The sequence below is a fragment of the Chiloscyllium punctatum genome, chromosome 1 (assembly GCF_047496795.1).
Source record: "Chiloscyllium punctatum isolate Juve2018m chromosome 1, sChiPun1.3, whole genome shotgun sequence".
In the NCBI taxonomy this organism is placed as follows: Eukaryota; Metazoa; Chordata; class Chondrichthyes; order Orectolobiformes; family Hemiscylliidae; genus Chiloscyllium; species Chiloscyllium punctatum.
This window is the reverse complement of record NC_092739.1, coordinates 126,783,302-126,798,719: the sequence shown is the minus strand read 5'-3', so window position 1 is coordinate 126,798,719 and position 15,418 is coordinate 126,783,302. Positions and strand designations below refer to the sequence as shown.

Here is a 15,418-nt window from a genome sequence, read left to right as displayed (position 1 = left end):
ACTAGCCATTTGGATACAGAACTGGCTCAAAGGTAGAAGACAGAGGGTGGTGGTGGAGGGTTGTTTTTCATTCTGGAGGCCGTGACCAGTGGAGTGCCAAGGATCGGTGCTGGGTCCTCTACTTTTTGTCATTTACATAAATGATTTGGATGCGAGCATAAGAGGTACAGTTAGTATGTTTGCAGATGACACCAAAATTGGAGGTGTAGTGGACAGCGAAGAGGGCTACCTCAGATTACAACAGGATCTGGACCAGATGAGCCAATGGGCTGAGAAGTGGCAGATGGAGTTTAATTCAGATAAATGCGAGGTGCTGCATTTTGGGAAAGCAAATCTTAGCAGGACTTATACACTTAATGGTAAGGTGCTAGGAAGTGTTGCTGAACAAAGAGACCTTGGAGTGCAGGTTCATAGCTCCTTGAAAGTGGAGTCGCAGGTAGATAGGATAGTGAAGAAGGCGTTTGGTATGCTTTCTTTTATTGGTCAGAGTACTGAATACAGGGGTTGGGAAGTCATATTGCGGCTGTACAAGACATTGGTTAGGCCACTGTTGGAATATTGTGTGCAATTCTGGTCTCCTTCCTATCGGAAAGATGTGAAACGTGAAAGGGTTCAGAAAAGATTTACAAGGATGTTACCAAGGTTGGAGGATCTGAGCTGCAGGGAGAGGCTGAACAGGCTGGGGCTGTTTTCCCTGGAGCGTCGGAGGCTAAGGGGTGACCTTACAGAGGTTTACAAAATTGTTGTGGTTCTGTTCGCCGAGCTGGGAATTTGTCTTGCAAACGTTTCGTCCCCTGTCTAGGTGACATCCTCAGTGCTTGGGAGCCTCCTGTGAAGCGCTTCTGTGCTGTTTTCTCCAGTATTTATAGTGGCCCGTCTCTGCTGCTTCTGGTTGTCAGTTCGAGCTGTCCGCTGTAGTGGCCAGTATATTGGGTCCAGGTCGATGTGTTTGTTGATGGAGTCTGTGGACTCTATCACATCGACCTGGACCCAATATACCGGCCACTACAGCGGACAGCTCGAACTGACAACCGGAAGCGGCAGAGACAGGCCACTATAAATGCCGGAGAAAACATCACAGAAGCGCTTCACAGGAGGCTCCCAAGCACTGAGGATGTCACCTAGACAGGGGACGAAACGTTTGCAAGACAAATTCCCAGCTCGGCGAACAGAACCACAACAACGAGCACCCGAGCTACAAATCTTCTCCCAAACTTTGGTTTACAAAATTATGAGGGGCATGGATAGGATAAATAGACAAAGTCTTTTCCCTGGGGTAGGGGAGTCCAGAACTAGAGGGCATAGGTTTAGGGTGAGAGGGGAAAGATATAAAAGAGACCTAAGGGGCAACTTTTTCATGCAGAGGGTGGTACGTGTATGGAATGAGCTTCCAGAGAATGTGGTGGAGGCTGGCACAATTGCAACATTTAAGAGGCATTTAGATGGGTATATGAATAGGAAGGGTTTGGAGGGATATGGGCCGGGTGCTGGCAGGTTGGACTAGATTGGGTTGGGATATCTGGTCGGCATGGACAGGTTGGACTGAAGGGTCTGTTTCCATGCTGTACATCTCTATGACTCTATGACTCTAATAGTGGGGATAGGAGGGGAGGGGAATGGGAGGGGCAATAGGAGAGGCAGGGAGAAGTGGTGGGGAGGGGAATGTGAGGGGGTGATGGCAAGGAGGATGAGAGGGGGGATAAAGATAGGAGGGGGGTGCTGGCTGAAGACAGGCAGGGAAGATGATAGGACCAAGGGACGGGTATGAGTAAATTCCTGCAGATGCTCGAATCTGTACTAAAAACAAAAAAACACTGTCAATCACAGTGGGTCATGGCAGCATCCATGGAGAAAGTGAGAATTGCAGTGGAGAGTCAGAATTAAAAAGGGTGCCGCTGGAAAATCACAGCAGGTCAGGCAGCATCTGACAAGCAGGAGAGTCGACATGTCGGGCATGAGCCTTTCATCCAGATGCAAGTTAATGTTTTGAGTCAAGATGACTTTTCAGAAGGGTTGCTGTGAGGAGAGGGTAGGGCCTAATCTGGGGGAGGAGCCAGCAGTGGGGTGGAGCCAGGTCTGTGCTGGGTGGAGGATAACTTGGGGTGTCAAAAACAAAAACAGGAATCGCTGGAACAGCTCTGCAGATCTGACAGTATCTGTGAAGTGAAATCAGAATTAATGTTTTAATCCAGTGATCCTTTGTCAGAACTGTTCGCGTCCTTTAACTCTGACTTCTCTTCATAGATGCTGCTAGACCTGCTCAGCTTTTCCAGCAATTTCTGTTTTGTTTCTGATTTACAGCATTCTGCAGTTCTTTCTGCTTTTATAATTTCATGTGTGGCAACTGGAGTGTGGAGCTAGACCAGGCCTGACTTGAGAGGAGGTATGGGCCAGTTAGAAGGTAATTGTGGGGCTGGGCTAAGGTGACCTGCTTCAGAGTGAGAGGATACTGGATTAGTGGTGCTGGAAGAGCACAGCAGTTCAGGCAGCATCCAAGGAGCAGCGAAATCGACGTTTCGGGCAAAAGCCCTTCATCAGGAATAAAGCCAGTGAGCCTGAAGCATGGAGAGATAAGCTAGAGGAGGGTGGGGGTGGGGAGAGAGTAGCTTAGAGTACAATGGGTGAGTGGGGGAGGAGATGAAGGTGATAGGTCAAGGAGGAGAGGGTGGAGTGGATAGGTGGAAAAGGAGATAGGCAGGTCAGACAGGTCCGGACAAGTCAAGGAGACAGTGCTGAACTGGAAGTTTGAAACTAGGATGAGGTGGGGGAAGGGGAAATGAGGAAGCTGTTGAAGTCCACATTGATGCCCTGGGGTTGAAGTGTTCCGAGGTGGAAGATGAGGCGTTCTTCCTCCAGGCGTCTGGTGGTGAGGGAGCGGCGGTGAAGGAGGCCCAGGACCTCCATGTCCTCGGCAGAGTGGGAGGGGGAATTGAAATGTTGGGCCACGGGGCGGTTTGGTTGATTGGTGCAGGTGTCTCGGAGATGTTCCCTAAAGCGCTATGCTAGGAGGCGCCCAGTCTCCCCAATGTAGAGGAGATCACATCGGAAGCAGCAGATACAATAAATGATATTAGTGGATGTGCAGGTAAAACTTTGATGGATGTGGAAGGCTCCTTTAGGGCCTTGGATAGAGGTGAGGGAGGAGGTGTGGGCGCAGGTTTTACAGTTCCTGCGGTGGCAGGGGAAAGTGCCAGAATGGGAGGATGGGTCGTAGGGGGGTGTGGACCTGACCAGGTAGTCATGGAGGGAACAGTCTTTGCGGAAGGCGGAAAGGGGTGGGGAGGTAAATATATCCCTGGTGGTGGGGTCTGTTTGGAGATGGCGGAAATGTCGGCGGATGATTTGGTTTATGCGAAGGTTTGTAGTGTGGAAGGTGAGCACCAGGGGCGTTCTGTCCTTGTTACGGTTGGAGGGATGGGGTCTGAGGGCGGAGGTGCGGGATATGGACGAGATGCGTTGGAGGGCATCTTTAACCACGTGGGAAGGGAAATTGCGGTCTCTAAAGAAGGAGGCCATCTGGTGTGTTCTATGGTGGAACTGGTCCTCCTGGGAGCAGATACGGCGGAGGCGGAGAAATTGGGAATACGGGATGGCATTTTTGCAAGAGGTAGGGTGGGAAGAGGTGTAATCCAGGTAGCTGTGGGAGTCGGTGGGTTTGTAAAAAATGTCAGTGTCAAGTCGGTCGTCACTAATGGAGATGGAGAGGTCCAGGAAGGGGAGCGAGGTGTCAGAGATGGTCCAGGTAAATTAAAGGTCAGGGTGGAATGTGTTGGTGAAGTTGATGAATTGCTCAACCTCCTCGCGGGAGCACGAGGTGGCGCCAATGCAGTCATCAATGTAGAGGAGGAAGAGGTGGGGAGTGGTGCCGGTGTAATTACGGAAGATCAACTGTTCTACATAGCCAACAAAGAGACAGGCATAGCTGGGGCCCATACGTGTGCCCATGGCTACGCCTTTGGTCTGGAGGAAGTGGGAGGATTCAAAGGAGAAATTGTTAAGGGTGAGGACCAGTTCGGCCAAATGAATGAGAGTATCAGTGGAAGGGTACTGTTGGGGACGTCTGGAGAGGAAAAAACGGAGGGCTTGGAGGCCCTGGTCATGGCGGATGGAGGTGTAGAGGGATTGGATATCCATGGTGAAGATGAGGCGTTGGGGGCCGGGGAAACGGAAGTCTTGGAGGAGGTGGAGGGCGTGGGTGGTGTCTCGAACGTATGTGGGGAGTTTCTGGACTAGGGGGGATAGGACAGTGTCGAGGTAGGTAGAGATGAGTTCAGTGGGGCAGGAGCATGCTGAGACAATGGGTCGGCCAGGGTGGTCAGTCTTGTGGATCTTGGGAAGGAGGTAGAACCGGGCAGTGCGAGGTTCCCGGACTATGAGGTTGGAAGCTGTGGGTGGGAGATCTCCTGAGGTGATGAGGTTCTGTATGGTCTGGGAGACAATGGTTTGGTGATGGGGGGTGGGGTCATGGTCGAGGGGGCAATAGGACGAGGTGTCCTCGAGTTGGCGTTTGGCTTCAGCGGTGTAGAGGTCAGTGCGCCAGACTACCACTGCGCCCCCTTTATCCGCTGGCTTAATGGTGAGGTTGGGATTAGAGCAGAGGGATTGGAGGGCTGCGCGTTGCGAGGGTGAGAGGTTGGAGTGGGGGAGGGGGGTCGACAGGTTGAGGCGGTTAATGTCCCAGCGGCAGTTGGAAATGAAGAGGTCGAGGGCAGGTAATAGGCCAGCGCGGGGTGTCGATTTCGCTGCTCGTTGGATGCTGCCTGAACTGCTGTGCTCTTCCAGCACCACTAATCCAGTCTTGGGTTTCCAGCATCTGCAGATATTGTTTTTACCTCCGATTGAGAGGAGCCTGGACAATGGTCTGAGCAGGGGAATAATGCAGTCCCTCTCACTGTCCCTAGGTCAGAATCCTGGAACTCCATCAGCACTCTAGCTGTCTGTAAAAGGCTTGAATTCAAAAAGGTGGATCACCACCACCACCATCTCAAGGCAGTTTGAGATAGGCAAATAAATGTTGCTTTTGTCACAATGCCTATATCATAGAGTCCATCTGAAATAATATCCACATGAATCAACGGTTTACTTCAGCTTGTATAACCTATGACTTTATAGCAGTGTCACTGCCACTCAATAACAGGAGGTATCACAGCATCAGCCTTTGCTCCATGAGAATACTGTCATGGGGCCACTGTTTAAAACGCAGAGACTTGTGCACATTATGTAAAATGTTATTCCTAACACATTAAGTAATCACATTGGACTCCCAGTCACAGTTATTGCAGCATAGAAAAAAGTCCTATGGCCCACCACACCCACGCTGTTCATCAAACATCAATTATTTTAACCTCTTTATCCAACACATGACCTGTAGCCTTGTTTACTATGATGTTTCAAATGCTGAAACATTTGCTCCAGTTCTATTTCCACAGATGATGGTGAACCTGCTGAGTTTTGTTTTAACAGCACCTTCATTGTTAATTCAAGTGGGATGAGGATTATTGGAAAGGATATTAGGGTGGCACGGTGGCTCAGTGTTTAGCGCTGCTGCCTCACAGTGCTAGGAACGCGGGTTCGATTCTAGCCTCTGTCAACTGTCTGTTGGGGAGTTTGCACTTTCTCCCTGTGTCTGTGTGGGTTTCCTTTGGGTGTTCCGGTTTCCTCCCACAGTCCAAAGATGTGCAGGTTAGGTGAATTGGCCATGTAAAATTGCCCAAAGTGGTCAGGGATGTGTAGGTTAGGTGCATTGTTCAGGGTTAAATGTAGGATAATAGGGGAAGGGAATAGGTCTGGGCGGGTTACCTTTCAGAGGGTTGGTGTAGACTTGTTGGGCCGAAGGGCCTGTTTCCACACTGTAGGGGTTATATGATATAGAAACATCTATTCAAGCTCGATGGGAGTAAGTGGTCAGGGGAGGGGAGGTGGAAGTATCAATGCCAGGTTAATTATACTTACGGGGAGAAAGTGAGGACTGCATATGCTGGAGGTCAGTTGAAAAATGTGATGCTGGGAAAGTACAGCAGGTCAGGGAGCATCTGAGGAGCAGGAGAATTCAGACATTTCAGGCATAAGACCTTTACTGGGAATGTGGGAGAAGGGGGATGAGAGAATTGAGAGGGGGGGGGGGTGGTGGTGAGGCTGGGGGAAATGTAGCTGGGAAGGCCATAGGTGGGTGCAGGTTGGGGGTGGATGATGGTGATAGGTTGGAGCGGAGGGTGGAGTGGATCAGTAGGAAGGAAGATGGACAGGTGGGAAAGTTCAAGAGCTCTATGCTGAGTTGGAGGGTTGAATCTGGGATGAGGTGGGGGGGGAAACGTAGATGAGGAAATTGGTGAAATTGACATTGATGCTGTGTGGTTGGAGGGTCCCAAGATGGAAGATAAGGTGTTCTTCCTCCAGGTGTCAGGTGGCTAGGACTTGGCGGTGAGGCCCAGGATTTGCATGTCCTTTGTGGGTGGGAGGGGGCGACTTGAAGTGGTCAGCCACAAGGTGGTGGGGTTGCTTGGTGTGCATCCCCCAGAGATATAACCTGAAACATTCCGCGAGTTGACGTCCTGTCTCCCCAGTGTAGAGAAGACCACATGAGGTGTTTGGATGTTCAGGAAGGTCTCTACTGGATGTGGAAGGATCCTTTGAGGCCTTGGATGGAGATATGGGCACAGGTTTTACACATCTTGCAGTGGTAAGGGAAGGTGCCAGGAGGGTGGGGGACGTGGACTTAACAAGGGCGTTGCAGAAGAAATGGTCTTTGCAGAACACAGATAGGGGTGGAGGGGGAAATATATCTCTGGCGTTGGGGTCTGTTTGTAGGTGGCAGAAATGGCAGACAATAATGTGCTGTACCGAGAGATTGGTGGGGTGGAAGGTGAAGACCGGGGAACTCTGTCCTTGTTTTGGCTGGAGGGGTGGGGTTTAAGGGCAGAGGTGTAGGAGGTGGAGGTGATGCACTGGAGGGCATTGTTGACCACATGGGACAGGAAATTGCTGTCCTTGAAGTAGAATGGTTCCTCCTGTGAATAGATACAGTGGAGGCAGAGAAATTAGGACTAAGGGATAGTGTTTTTATAGGAAGGTGGGTAGGACTCACTGGATTTGAAGTCGATGTTCGTGTTCAGGATAATGGAGGAGGGGGGTATCCAAGATGGTCCAGGTGAACTTGAGGTTAAGGTGCAAGGTGTTCGTGAAGTTGAAGAACTGTTCGACCCCTTCATGGGGGCACGGGGTGGTGATGATACATTCATCGATATAGCAGAGGAAAAGTTGGGGAATTGTGTCAGTTTAACAACAGAAGATGGACTATTCCACGTAGCCGATGAAGAGGCAGGCATAGCTGGGATGCATGTGTCCCCCAATGGCTACCCCTTTGGTCTGAAGGATATGGGAGGATTCAAAGGTGACGTTGTTGAAGGTGAGGACCAGTTCAACCAATCGAATGAGTGTGTTGGTGAAGGGGTACTGGTTGGGTCGGCAGGAGAAGAAGAAACGGAGGGCTTGGAGGCCTTCGCCATGGCGGATGGACATGTACAGGGATTGGATGTCCACGGTGAAGAGGCGGCATTGGGGCTGGGGAAACAAAAGTCACGTAGAAGGTGGAGGGCGTGGGTGGTGTCCCGAATGTATGTAGGGGAATTCCTGGACCAAGGGAGGCAGGACAATGTCACATGAGGAGGTAGGTTCAGTGGGGCAGGAGTAGGCGGAGACAATGGGTTGATTGGGGCAGTCAGGTTTGTGGATTTTGAGTAAGAGGTAGAACCAGGCATTGCGGGATTCTGTGACTATGATGTTGGAGGCTGTGGATGGGAGATCCCCTAAGGTGATGAGGTTGTGGATGATGGTTTGGTGATGGGAGGTGAGGTCATGGTCGAGGGGACAGTAGGAGGTGGTGTCCATGAGTTGGCTTCTGGCTTCAGCGGTGTATACTTAAGTACTTCCATCATTTGCTACTTTGCTGTGTTTCTACAGATATGAAATACCTTATGCAGATATTCAGATCCAAGATGGTGGTGGGTAGGACTCCTTAGCCGGAACTTGGCTGCTCAGTCTGTTTCTTTGTTTTCTTTTTTAAAATTTTTTTTCCTCGTTTCTTCTCAGTGATGTCCTGAACTCCCAGCCTCAGTGCAGACTTGGACTCCTGACCTCAGCACATGGCAGTCTCTCAGCGGCCTGGCATGGCCTCAGTGTGTACTCCTGCCCTTGAGATGGTCCCAGCATGATCTGGAGGCAAGGTCCAGTGTGGACTGGGTTGGAAGCACTAACATTCTTAATTTTGTATTTCTCTATTTTCTAATTTATTCCTATGATCTGTAACGCTAGACTTTATATTTATTTTTCCACCTACCCCACCCCCCAAATAATTTGTACTTCAGGTTCCTTTGTACCTAAGATGGCACTGTAAATGTTGACTTATAAACTTGTCACTGTACTCATTTGAATACATGTGACAATAAAACCAATTCTAAGATTCTACCTTGAGGAATAACTTTTGCAATAATCTTTGTGAATTGCATCTTTAAGTTTTGTTTTTCACAGTGTGCTCAAAGTTTTAATGACCTTAACTGCGCCTAACCCCAACCTCTTCAGTTGTGGGTTGGGGTGATGGTGAATGTAGAGGCTTATAATCAGGCATTTTAGTTATAGAACAGTTATAGTTCACTACCTTATTTGGTCGTTCACCGGAGATTGATGACTAGGACAGAGGTTCCTAAACCTAACATTTTATACTCATTGTCAGGACTGCCAACTGCTGCTAGTGGGGTACAAGTTTCATGATTCCTGATGTCTTTCCCTTAGGGTGGGGAATTTCAAAACTAGGGGGCATATTTTTAATGTGAGAAGAGGAAGATGGAGAAAAGATAGGAGAAGCTTTTTTTATGTTCAAACAGAGTGATGTGTGTGTGGAATGAACTTCCAGAGTACAGTTGATTTGGTGGATTTGAGTACAGTTATGACATTTAAAAGACATTTAGATAAGGACATGAATAGGAAAATGTTTGGAGGGATATGAGCCTTGCACAAGCAGTTAGGGGCATGGTTACTTTGGGATTATGGTTGACATGGACTGATTGGATGAAAGGGTCTGTTTCGGTGGTGTATAACTCTACAACTCTATAACCCTACTAGTGATCAAACACATGCAACATAAACAATGCCTACGTAGTGCTGCTCCCCATTAACGTGATAAACTTGGTTGTTTGCTTAAACATGTCTGGGTAATATGAATCAATAATTTGAATTACATAAAAGCTTTGATAGTATTTGTATTTGTATTTCAATAATGTTTCAAATCCACTAACATTGCGGGTTTAAGTTATCAAAACTGAATACTGGGTCTGTAACATTTCACAGAATTTAAGAAACATTTGTTATGGTAAGTTACTAGTTGCATTCATCGGCCCTTTGATATGCGAGCAATTTCTTCTGGTCCTTGTTAAGAATTTGATCATGGGATTGGAGCGTTGCGAGTAAAGCCAACATTTCTTAACCATCCTTAATGCCCTTGAACTGAGAGGCATGTTTGGCTCTGTCAGGGAGCAGTTACTAATGCTGCTGCATGGATCTCCATGATTTTTCTTTTTGCTTCAGCCTCACTAACGTTTTAATCATTTTAGTTTTTTTTTTATCTTCTGCCTAATCACTGACCTTGCCTTTTGATCTTTTTCCTCTTTTACCTACTTCAAACCTATTGTGGCTGCGAATGCATCTGCAAGGGCACACCCACCACATTTACAGTTGTAGGTCATTGCACTCGACCAAAAACTTTGCATTAACAATTTGGAGAATATCAGAGCTCTTTGCTCTGAAAACGTCCATTGCTAAAGACATGAAGGCACCAATCCACCCGTAATCTCAATGCCTTTAAAAATGTAGGTCTTTTAACTTTAACATGCAATTATAATGTTTAAATGCAAACATTATGTGTTTTCATACAACACATTATTAGTTCTCCAAATACATGCTGTAGACACAACATTCAACAAGTACAATCTAAATAAATATATTAGGGGAAACAAGTGGAATGAAAAATTAAAATGGGAGGCAGGGTGATAAAGGGGAACCGTGAACAGGGCAGCACAGAGAGACAGCAACAGTAGGTGTGCCATTTCTGGTTTTAGTTCCAGTGTGGTGGGGCACTTGGTCAGGCCTAATATCTGTTTCATTACGTTGACAGAGATCATGTCACATTTTAAACATTTCCCAATTTTCATGAAAGGTCATTGATCTGAAACATGAACTGTACTTCTCTTTTTACAAATGCTAGCAAGGCTTGAAATTGAAACTGAATTCCATTTCAATTTCCAGCATCTGTAGTATTTTACTTTTTCATTGTTATAGTTCAGCACAATTTGCCTTTAACAAATCCATGCTGCTTTTCCTTAATTAATCCATACTTGTTCTTATCTCCTTACCTGACAAAAAAAATGTTCTGGCTATGGAGGAAATGCAACAAAGATTTACCAGACTGATTCGGGGCATGACGGAATTAACATATGAAGAGAAATTGGATCAGTTAGGATTTCATTTACTGAGTTAAGAAGAATGAGGGATGGATCTCATAGAATTCTATCAAATTCAAACAGGATTAGTAAGGATAAATACAGGAAGGATGTTCCAGATGTTTGCGAGGTCCAGAACTAAGGATACAGGATAGGCCATTCAGGACTGCCTGACCTGCTGTACTTTTCCAACACCACTCTAATCTAGACTCCGGTTTCCAGCATCTGCAGTCCTTGTTTTTACCTAGCTGATTTTAACCCTACTGTGAATCCTCTTGCAAGGATGCCTCCCTTAAAGAGATTTTCCTCCTCTCTCTACAAGCAGCTCAGTGAGTCTCTCTCTCACTGCAATCCCCAGGTCATCTCCTCTGCCCTGATGCTCTTCAACCATGTCCTGAAAAAGACTCGCTACCACAGCCACATTTGACTCTATGCTACTTTCTCCCCACCCCCACCCCCCCTCTCATTTATCTCTCCACTCTGCAGGCGCCCTGCCTGTATTCCTGATGAAGGGCTTTTGTCCAAAACGTCGATTTTCCTGCTCCTTGGATGCTGCCTGACCTGTTGTGCTTTTCCAGCACCACTCTGATCTAGACATTCAGGACTGAGATGAAGAAAAATTTCTTCATCCAGAGAGGACGAACCTGTGGAAGTTCTTGCCACAGAATGGAGTTAAGGACGAAATATTGAATGTTTTCAATAAGGAGATAGACACTGTTCTTGTGGCTAAAGGAATCAAAGGGAGAAATCAGGAATAAGGTAATGAGTTGAATGGTAAACCATGATCATATTGAATGGCAGAGCAGACTCAAAGGCTAAACAGCCCATTCCTGCTCTTGTTTTCTATGATCCTATTTACACTTCTGGAATAATTAAACACAAATTGATACATTTTAAATGTTTGTTTAATCATCCTCTTATGGTACAGAAAAAAGTTCCTAGAAATATCACTATATACACACACATATTCTTTAATTTACGACAAAGGAGAAGTAATAAATCATTTTTAAAAAGTGAGCAAGAAAATTTAAGCTAATCTCCAATTAATTCTGAAAAAATATATTTAAGAACTTCAGATCTGAACATAAAAATGGCAGTGCAGATTGGTAATGCTCTTTTTTGGAATGTATATTTAAAAGCCCGGATATCAGAGCAGAAAATATAAAAGGGAAAGAATGTTTTCATATCTTGTAAAGTATCAAATAAAAGGAACAAGGTTTTCATATTCTCAAAAATTAATAAAAATTGGTTAATGTAAATCTTCAATGTAAACATTAAAAACACCTCATCTGCTCAGGTATTCACTGCAAGTCAATAAAACAAAATTCAATTTTCTTTATTGCAGTTCTGTGGACAAAAGGCCTTCATTGCAGGTCCATAAAATGGAGTCCATTTTGCAGCATAGTTACTGAGGGATGGTGCTGGTAAAGCAAGTCATTCCACCTTCAGGTTTAAAGGTAATGATGGTTGGCCCCTGCAAACCGAACAGTCCTCATCTTAGTTGTGTGCAAATTGGAAGCAGTCCAGATCTCGCAGTGTACGTATGAGGAAACACATTCCAATCTTCCTCCATATTATCCTGAGAATTACGTATTTTTTATAAATCACGGTTTTTCTGCCAAGTTGTTTATAAATACAAAGTAAGTCTTAAGCAGGCAACTGCACATTGATGGTTTCAGCTTGCATTTGCACCCTCTGTTTCATGTGTCCTACTACTGCTGACACCCGGCTCAGAGCGCATGCCTTTCTTTCTGATACTACGACCTGAAGAAATTAGGTCAGCATATCCTTGCTGATGTGAAAATGCATAGCCTGATCGACGAACAGATGCATTCCGTTGGAAAGACCTTGGTCTACTTTGCTTGGGCCGCAGTTCAATCTCATACTTTTTGCGGTTCATTTGAATCTGTCATGGAAATTAAAAAAAATTGTTTAAAGCATTGCTGTCAATTAATAGAAGAGCACACAGAGAGGTTCTGGTCTGCCAAGCAAACAAACTACAACAGATATTTGTTGTAAAGTCTGAGCGTTCATCACTGCAGCAATGCAACATAAACAACAGAGACAACTATAGTAACATAGCTTGACACATTACAAGTTTGTTTTCATTTATGTATGGGAGTAGGCATCATAGGTTGGGTAAGCATTTATTGTTCATCTCTAAAGGCCCTTGAGGAGGTGGTGTTGATATGCTTTCGCCAACTTCTGCAGTCCATATGGTTTAGTTACACACACACACACAATGCCGTTAGAGAGAGTTCTAGAATTTCTTGATTCTTTTTCTAGTTGTCTCCAGTGATAATGAGCATAGTAATATTTAGTGGACAAAGTGCACAATGCAACTTTGAATGCACAACAAAACCCACCTCCTTGGCCCTTGACATACCTTATATGCCTTGTTAGTCTAATTTATCAATTACACAAAAGGCCATCTGATTTGCGTCCACCCTTCATTCAATCATCCCTAGTAAAACAATTACTTTATCTGGCTATTGCCACGGTCCTAGTATGGCACTCCCATGAAAGATGTGACACACTACCAGGTTGGCCACCCATCACTAGATTTGCTGAACCACTTCAATCAGTATCTGGTCCTGCTTTTGTTTGCTAAAATTGCTTATGATTCCAAGATTGTCCTTGAATTCAAAGACAACACCCAAATTATTTTCTATACTATAAACAGTTACCTTAAACCCCTATTCTCTTGTCCCCTTCATCTTCCCCACCAACAATAAGTTCAAGGTGCAATCAGCTGACTCAGCCATGGCTTGGTGTGACTTCGCACTAAACACTGCTGTGAACATGCATCTTTCTCCACTTTTTCCCCCCTCATGCCATCCCTCAGCTCACTTTGTGAATGTAATATTTTTCCCATGATCCTATTCCCACCACACTTCTGACCACCTAACTTTCTGTCCTAGTTCCGTATTATTTTAGTCGAGATAGTTCTGTCCAGATGTTTGTTCCCTCCCCTTTAACCCCACCATCATGATGCATATCTTCGAAAAGCCCATCACTTGACACAATTATCCATGGAAACTACCATTCCTTAGTCCTGCAACTTGAAAATTCATGTTTGCTGAAACTACCTTTAAAACAATCCAAACTTGTTTCTGCCTCTGTTCCAATGTTGAAAATTTCTTCTTAATGTCACAAATAGAAAAACAGAATCCATACAGCGTGGAAACAGGCCATTTGACCCAACAAGTCCACATCGAACCTCTGATGAGCATCCCATCCAGATCCATCCTCTTACCCTTTCCCTTACCCTATAAATCCCATGGCTAACACACCTAACCTACACATCCCTGAACAATATGGGCAATATGGCCAATCCACCTAACCTGCACATCTTTGGACTGTGGGAGGAAACCAGAGCACCTGATGGAAACCCACACAGGTTGGGGGAGAACATGCGAACTCTATACAGACAGTTGTTCAAGGGGGGATTTGAACCTGGGTCCCTGGTGCTATGAGGCAGCAGTGCTAACCACTGAGCCAGCGTGCCTCCCTACTGGACGGTGAGAAAGGTCAATTTTAAAACCTCATCCTCCTCAGCTTGTCCAAAGCCTTTGATACAATGAACACCATTTTTTTTTTCTTTTTCTTTTCTTTTTTTTTTCTTCCTTAACCCCCACACTACCGCCTAAGTGCGGTAGTGCTTATTTTTTCCCCCAGCACCCATGGTGTGTGTGTGCAGGTGTGAGACACAGTGAAAAAGACACAAAGTGCACGAATCTTTATTCAATTTCCACCACCAGGAAGATAGGAAAGACACCCGAGTGGCCAGTGACAAGCACTGCCCACAGGGCAATGCTGTGTGAGCAAAACAGTGAAGGGGAGGGTAGGGACTAAATCAAAATAGAGTTGGAGGGAGAAATGATGCACTCCACTCCCTGCGGCGCCCACCTCTCCCTGAACGACTCCAGGGTGTTGGTGGACACCGCGTGCTCCTTCTCCAAGGACACCCGGGCTCTAATGTAACCCCGGAAGAGGGGCAGGCAGTCGGCCCTAACGACCCCCTCCACGGCCCGCTGCCTGGACCTGTTGATGGCCAGTTTGGCCAGGCCCAGGCATGAACACCATTCTTTTCCAACACCTCTCCACTTATGTCCAGCTGGATGGGATTGCTCTCACCTGGTTCTTGTCTTATCCAACTAATTACTGACTATGCTTTCTCTGGTTCCCTAATGCAGTGTCAACTTAAAAATGTCTATTGCACAAATGAAATCAAGTAGTTACAAACAACTTCTCTGCAAGGAAGTGACGTTCAGGAAAAATAATGAATATCCAAAATGTTAGTTTGTGAAAGTGGATTGAAATAAACCTTTCCAAAATGGATTGACAGATTAAACATGATTTTGACAACCAGCTTGTCACTTACTTTGTCAGTCTCTGTGGGGTTGACAACCTGAATCAGAAAACGAACTGCAACAACAGGGAGGAGACTCACTGCCACAGTTAGTATAATGGTCAGCCAAAGGTATGGCTGTCGAAGAGCATTGGGAGCAGCTCCTAAGTAAAAAGTAGTGTACATTATTGCACAGTTAAAAGACCAAAAATCAAAACTGAATTTGAAACTGTTTTTCTGAGGTTAATTACATTGAATAAATGAAATGATGGACCATTTGGAACACAATTTAACACTACAGATGCAACTGTAAAGTACCATTAGTACCATTCCAAAATGGCTCCAAATACACATATGCAGATGACATGCTGCAGTTTATTTTGTCAACATTAAAATACTTTTTACGCATCCCATATCTTTGCAGCAACAAATTTGTTGGCATTCCTGCACGCAGAATCAATGATACTTTTTTGCCATGTAGTTTCTGTTTGATTCTGTGACTAAGTTAATTTCATTCTTACTTTATTTCAGCACTCCTGGGCTAGGGTTGTTGGAGGGGGTAAAAACAAGGACTGCA

The 15,418-nt window shown here is 45.7% G+C and overlaps 1 protein-coding gene across 2 annotated transcripts in view; it reads right to left on the bottom strand.

The window, feature by feature from the left end:
• Positions 1-11,406: 11,406 nt before the first annotated feature.
• Positions 11,407-15,418, bottom strand: part of atp8b1 (ATPase phospholipid transporting 8B1) — a 139,579-nt gene continuing 135,567 nt past the window's right edge. For both annotated transcript variants that reach the window (XM_072573822.1, XM_072573833.1), the window contains 2 exons: positions 14,875-15,005; positions 11,407-12,396 (listed from right to left, as the gene is read on the bottom strand). In XM_072573822.1, coding sequence (XP_072429923.1) covers positions 12,166-12,396; positions 14,875-15,005 — 362 coding nt within the window. In that variant the 3' untranslated portion in view covers positions 11,407-12,165. The remainder of the gene's footprint in view (positions 12,397-14,874; positions 15,006-15,418) is intronic.